Here is a 6,696-nt window from a genome sequence, read left to right as displayed (position 1 = left end):
TATATATATCAACATTCTTCTTTATATATACCCACTTCTAACAGTGCCCAGGAATGTAGCCAAGAGATAAATACCTTTGGAAACAATGAACTGCATATGAGGAAAGCGGGGAGGTGCCTTATATAAGATGTAGAGCCTTCCAGCTAACCACCCCTTTACCTTAAGACAAGAGGACACTAAACCACTTGGGTATCCAGAAACCAAACCAACTGCGGACCTAGTAATTCTACCCCCAACTGAGGGTGAATGGTGTCAAACTTTTAACATCCGCCCCTTCCCTCTCTCTCTTACATTAAAGTATTGAAAGTTGGGACCCCCATTCTACCTCTTGGCCACTTGTGCAACTCAGCGTATATACGTGTGCAAGTCACCAAAGAGGGCTTCTCCTGCCTGGCCCCCTGAGGTTTCCAGTTGGTCCCCTTCCACACCTGCGAATCCCACTGAGCCCCAACACCAGCAAATAACTACGAGCACCGAAGTTGAGCAGAAAACATTGGCTTGAAAGATTACTGTAGGGGTCTCAGCATTATATGGAGACATCAGTGGGAACGGTTTCTCCATGGCAACCCACTACTGGATTTCCATTCTAGAAACTGCTCCAAATAGACAGTCCTTCTTTCTGACCTAGATAATTTAAAGCCAGAGATTCCAAGTCATTCATGGAAAAGTACCAGGATACTGTTGGGATTTTAAACCAAGCACTTTAGATGTGGCCTATCGGGCAATCACTGAGAATGATCTGTAGTAGTGACAGTGCCTAGCAGGAACGAGGCCCTGGGTTCGATCCCCACTCCTGGGGTGGGGGCTAGAAGATGTCCATGTCAAAGCGTGTTGACAATCGGAGGGCAGACATACTCGAGATAGTCTTAGTGAAGGATCCAGAACTGCAAAACAAAGCCAAGTAAGAGATGAGAACAGGAGAGAGGTGTCAAATGCCAGGGAGGGAGGAAATGGAGTTTATTGCTAGAAATGTGGCTGTCACGGGAGGATGCTGACGCTGGCATTTGTGCTGGCAGTTGGGGAAAGGTGGGGAGGGGCAGCTGCAACTAGCCGCGCTGAGATAGAAGGGCGCTTGATGCTACCATAGACAGATCCCGTAGATAAAGCACAGCTTGCAAACGGACTCAAGATAAAGGAGAGGCACCCAGACCAGACAGAAACGGAGGTCAGTAGCAGCTGCTGCCGAGAAAGAGAGAAAGCACTGTACGTTAACTCTCCCCTCCTCAGAAGACGCCAAGGAAATACTTAGTACCACTCTAGAAGAGGCTCTGGATCAGGGTGGACCACACAGTCCTTCCACAGATCAAGCTAGCATTCAGCCTGGGGGTGGACTCAGACCTGTGTCACGTGTTCAACATTTTAAACGCGAGGAGGAAAACTTCCATTCTCAGAGCAAAGATTTCATCAAGTGGCCAATATGAAACAGATGGAACGAATCTCTTCTAGTCACAAATCTTAGACTAAATAAAAATCAAAACAGCCCTGGGTATCAAATACTTTAGCCGGGGAGACATAATTCCTATTGGTTTTGGCTCCCCAGGCAATAAACTCCCTGACAGAGAATCCCCCTCCCCCTGCACTGTAACTGTAAGACAATAATGCAGGAAAAAGAAAGGCAGAAACCAACCTTGGGTGTAGCTGTCAGTCAGTGGTTTCGCTCTCAGCACAGATTTAGGGAGGTGCATTTGAACTCCTTGAAGCCGGTGCCCCGGGAGAGGCCTTCCCAGTATCTCGGTATCGCCAAACCAGAAAAGATTTGGTCAAGATCAAGCAGGAGTTTCCGGGTCCCAATCCTGCCATTGGGAACACCAAGCCACTCCCTAGACCGCGTCAATAAAGAGAAACCGTGGAGAGCCTGTCTATTGGACCCCCACCCGCGTGGACTGTAACTTGTGCCGCGGGGAGAGAGGAAGGGAGCCGACCTCCTTTTGCTTTTGTTTCCTGTGTGGAGGGCACTCTGAGGGACAACCGGTCACCTACCTGCCTTGCACCTCCCGGGCCCGGGGAGCCTGGGCGTCCTGCAGAGCCGTTCGCCCTCGGCCTCACCTCCCAGCGCTGTCCCCAGGTGGACCAGCCTGACTCACCCAGGATGGGTGGCGGGGGTTGGGGGACACATCAGAGGGCGGAGGTACAGGAGGCGGGCCGGGCCCTTCCCCCAGAGCCCAGGAGGCGTAGCCAGCGCGCAGGTGAAACCGACTCCGACCTATCCCGGGAACTTTCGCTGCAGGGACCGGCTGCCACAGGCCAGCGTCGCTCAGGGGCGGCCTGGGAGCCGCCCTCTGCCACCGGGGCTGCGCGCGGGGACTCAGCCTGGGCACCTGACCCTGGGGACCCTCGGCCCTCCCGAAGCGCTTCGGGGATGCGGGCGGCGCCGGTCTCCGCGGCTGATGGAGGCGGGTGGCGCCGCCCCGGGCGCAGGTGACACTCGCCGGGCCCGGGTTTCTGTCGGAGTGGGAGTGCGCTGGGAGCTCGAGACGCAGCCGCCCCGGGGACCAGGGACCTGGCAGCGATGGCCGGAGAGCTGAGCCAGGAGGCACTGCTGGACTTTCTGTGCCAGGCCGGGGGCCGAGTGCGTAACGCCGAGCTGTTGAGCCACTTCAAGGGCTTCCTGCGCGACCCTCACGTGCCTCCCGGCCAGCAGCAGGAGCGTCGCGAGCTCTTCAAGGGCTTCGTGAACTCGGTGGCCGCAGTGCGCCAGGACCCCGACGGCACCAAGTACGTGGTGCTCAAGAGGAGGTACAGGGACCTGCTGGGGGAGGAAGGCCTGCAGCGACCCACCCCTGCAGAGGGACCGCAGCGGGGCCACCGCCGCCCGCGTGACCCGGCGGCACAGAAGCCGCCGGCAGGTGCGGCGACCCGAGTGGACTCAGGTGGCGATGAACTAGCGGGCAGCAGCGCGCGGAAGGCGACCCGGGAACATCACGGCCCGAGGGACAGCCCGAGCCGGAGGACACCGGGGCCCGCAGCTGCTCAGACCAGAGGCAGGTGTGCGGCGGTGGAGACGCGGGGTCGCTGCTGCTGGGAATGCCAGCAGAATGGCTGGGGGGACCCTGCGGGACAGCCTCTTCCTGGAGATCTCGAGGACCCAGCGGCCTCCCGCCAGGAGTCAGAGTTCACTGCGCCTGCCGGGGATGACCTCGGACCTCCCGGGTGGCTGCGGGAAGGAGCTTCGGCTGAACGAGCACCGGTGTCTGCGACGCCTGTCTGGCCTCGGGCTGCCGTCGAGGCTGCTGGGAGCCCCACGTCCCCGCCCGCTCTCCCGCCACTCCCGGCTCCCTCCAGTGAACCGCTGGAGCTGTTTACCGCCGGCTTCCAGAACCATTCAACCCAGCAGCTGCAGCAGCAGCAGCGCACTCGAGAGTGGGTAGCCAGATACCCGCAGGTACCCGAGGCCGGGAGCCAACGACCCACTCGCGCCTGGTCGGTGTTGCCAGACAACTTCCTTCAGCTATCCTCGGAAACCGCCTTTGGGGTCTCGGAGACGCACTCGGCTCTGCCAGAGCCCGAATTGTCTTTTCCTTCCCTCCTTCCTGTGGTTCCAGATGAGTCCTCAGAATCCTGGGCCGGGAACCCTCCACCTACTGTCTTCCGAAGCATTCGCTGTCAGCTGTCCCTCCAGGATTTGGATGACTTTGTGGATCAAGAGAGCCACGGCAGCGAGGAGAGCAGCAGTGGACCCAAAGAGTCTCCTGGAACCCCCGAAGAGTGGCTGCAACCCGTCCTGAGAGTTTCCTCTTGGGGAGAGCTCAGGGATCCTATTGAGGGCCCGTCTGTGTCTTCAAATGAAGGCAGCACCAGTGGGATCCGACGGAGCCTCAGGAACGGAGGGAATGCACCCAGTTCTCAGAAGGTCCCAACAGTGGCTAAAAACCTCGGAGACAATCCTCAGGAGGTTTCGCCCTGGCCAGCCCCCAAGTTCCGGAGGTCTTTCAGGAGGAGCGCTCGAAGTGGGAGAACCAAATCCTCCTCCTCCTCTGATGAAGAGCATCTTGATGAGGACTTGTTGAAAAGAAGCCGGCGCCCACCTCGGTCCAGGAAAACTTCCAGGGCAGGAGCCCTGCCCAGCCCAAGGGTAGATATTGTTTTGGTACAGAAATTGCCAGACACTAATGCTGTGGCAGGTCAGCCACACACCTCGTGGGTCCCCGGCAGGGATGGATCTGCAGCCATGATACCCCACAGATCTCCTGAGCACAGGTCACCACTTGTCCCCCTAGATGCCAGGGAACATGAATGGATTGTGAAGCTTGCCAGTGGCTCCTGGCCTCGTGTGGAGGCTTTGTTCTGGGAGGACCCACAGTTGGCTTTGCACAGAGACTTCCTGACGGGGTTCACAGCCTTGCACTGGATAGCAAAGCACGGTGACCTGAATGCCCTTCAGGGCTTGATTTCTGGAGCCCAGAAGGCAGGGATTGCGCTCGATGTCAACGTGAGGTCCAGTTGTGGCTATACCCCGCTGCACCTTGCAGCGATTCACGGCCACCAGGGAGTCATCAAATTGCTAGTGCAAAGGTTGGCTTCTCGGGTGGACATCCGGGACGTCAGTGGCAAGAAACCATGGCAGTATCTGACGGGTAATGTCACTGGGGAAACATGGCAGCTCCTGGGTGCACCCCGGGGCAAACCCATCTTCCCTGTATATTCCTTAGTGCAAAGCTCCTCCCCAGCCAGGAAGGTCAAGAGCCGGGACGTATCTAGAAATGTCACCCGGAAGAGTTCCTTGGCTGCTAGACTCAAAACTCAACACAACAAATGGAAATTGGCCAACCAATATGAAAAATTCCACACTCTAAAGGAGAGAGAAGAGTACAGTGACTGAGGTGGGCTCATCTCTCCAGAAGGCAGAGTCCCCCACCCCCACCCCCACACAAGCTACTAAGTAGGTGAGAGAACCCAGGGGAAACAAACCGTTAGGGGTTGGTAGAAAGAAAGAACCCGTGACATGGCGTCCTTGAGGGCCATCTCGACTTCTTAAAGTCTCATGTGTCTGGGCTATGAAATGTCTACAAAAGCAGAACCAGGCACTCAAGCCTGGGAAGAGTCCCTCTCTCCTGAATCTGCCCCAGGTCTGGGCACAGGAAGGCACAGTGTTTTCTGAGGCAGTGCCAGGCCTTACTAGAAAGGGGACAGATGCGTCAAAGAGAGGCAGTTCGCAGAACTGACGCAGCTCGCAGTCTTCTCTGGCTGGAAGCTCCCTGGCTTCTGTTCATCTCCAGAATAAGCCTTGGCAGAGTGGAAAGCAGCAAGTCTGGAGTCAGATGGCCTAGCTTTACTTTCTTTACGCGCCTTTTGGCATTCCAACCAGTGAAATAAAATTGTTACTGGAGAAGTGTAGAATTTGATTGACGTGATTTCCTCAGTCCTGTGCTCAAGCCTTCCTGTGAGCAGCCATCTATGGTGTAAACAGACGACTTTCTACTCTGGGTATCTTAGCCAATGGTCAGAGAAGCAGACAGGAGAGATCAAGTATGACCTTGACTCTATTCTCCAGAGAAACGACACCATTCAGGCCCTGTTTGTGTTTGTTTATTTCTGTTTGTTATTGGTCGTCTGTTGTTTAGCATCAACCCAAAGTGAGCTTCCCAGGTATAAAAGCAGTTTGGTTTTTTTTTTTTTTTTTTTTTACTTGGGTAATGACTGAAAGTCTTCATCCCGCAGGGAAAATCCCTGTGTAGCAAACAGAATCATCCCTGTCAGCTTCCCGTAGGCTTCAAGGTCAAAGCTGGTACTCAGGAGAACTGGGGTCGCTCTGGGGAAGCGGTAAGGGTTAAAACCATCAGAACTGTGTCAGTCTGCTAAGTATAACTTTATTTGCACTAAACTTTTTGCCAATTAAGATTAAATATTAGCCTTGAAGCACTGAGTGTCTAACAGGAAGTGTCCCGGTCTCAGGAAGACTGACCAGTGCAGGTCCCTGGCTGAAGCCGGAGACTGACAACACTGGAAATTCCAGGAGAATGTACAGATCACCCAACGGAAACCCAGAGACCGTTGGAAAGTTCAATGTTCAATCAGAGAGTACTTTTTTATGGAAATATTTTCATGTGTAGTGGCAATGATGCTGTATTTTTTTAAAGACATTTTTTGTGTTTCTTCTGGTTATTTTCCTGCATTAAAAGATCAGCAGATCGTTATAATTTGTTATATTGTACCCGGCTGATTATTATTGTTTTTACACAATGGGCTCGACGACCGCCAGGTCTTTCTGCTTCTTTGTAGTTTAACTTTGTGTTGCTGAATTCAGTCTCTCTTTTTTTCTCCATCTCTCTCCGTTTCTCTCGGGATAGAATCCTGGCCCTCATGTGTATTAGTCAAGTGCCCCTCCCCCAGCTCCTATAGTTTTTAAACCAGAAAGGCAGAACAATCAGTTCTAGGAGTTTTCCCAATTACATAGCCTTTTAATCCCTTACCTAAAGGACAAACCTGGAAAATCAAATCAGAAAACATGATAGAGGGAGCAGGGGCTGGTAAAATGAAATTTTAAGTTTACAAAATAGATATCTATGTAAATAATCTAGTAAACAGCTTCTTTTAGGAACCAGTGGGTTTGCCAGGTTGTCACAACTGGATCAGCTTATCCACACGGTGCTGTGGGGTTTATAAAAGTGAACAGGACATGATCTCTCTCTCTCTGCCAGAAACTAAAAATCTAAACTGTTTGTTCCTGGCTGCTTTCTACCTCCACTTGTTCCCAAG

The 6,696-nt window shown here is 53.8% G+C and overlaps 1 protein-coding gene across 1 annotated transcript; it reads left to right on the top strand.

Moving 5' to 3' along the window:
• Positions 1-2,293: 2,293 nt before the first annotated feature.
• Positions 2,294-6,144, top strand: Sowahb (sosondowah ankyrin repeat domain family member B). Its single transcript, XM_050150020.1, has one exon. It carries the CDS (start codon positions 2,510-2,512, stop codon positions 4,817-4,819), a length of 2,310 nt encoding a protein of 769 aa, XP_050005977.1. The 5' UTR covers positions 2,294-2,509; the 3' UTR covers positions 4,820-6,144.
• Positions 6,145-6,696: the final 552 nt, after the last annotated feature.

This window comes from Alexandromys fortis, unplaced genomic scaffold, assembly GCF_014885135.2.
Source record: "Alexandromys fortis isolate MF-2015 unplaced genomic scaffold, M_Fortis_MF-2015_v1.1 scaffold_0, whole genome shotgun sequence".
Taxonomy (NCBI): domain Eukaryota; kingdom Metazoa; phylum Chordata; class Mammalia; order Rodentia; family Cricetidae; genus Alexandromys; species Alexandromys fortis.
Note: the sequence above shows the minus strand (reverse complement) of the source record. Positions and strands in the feature narration are given on the sequence as shown.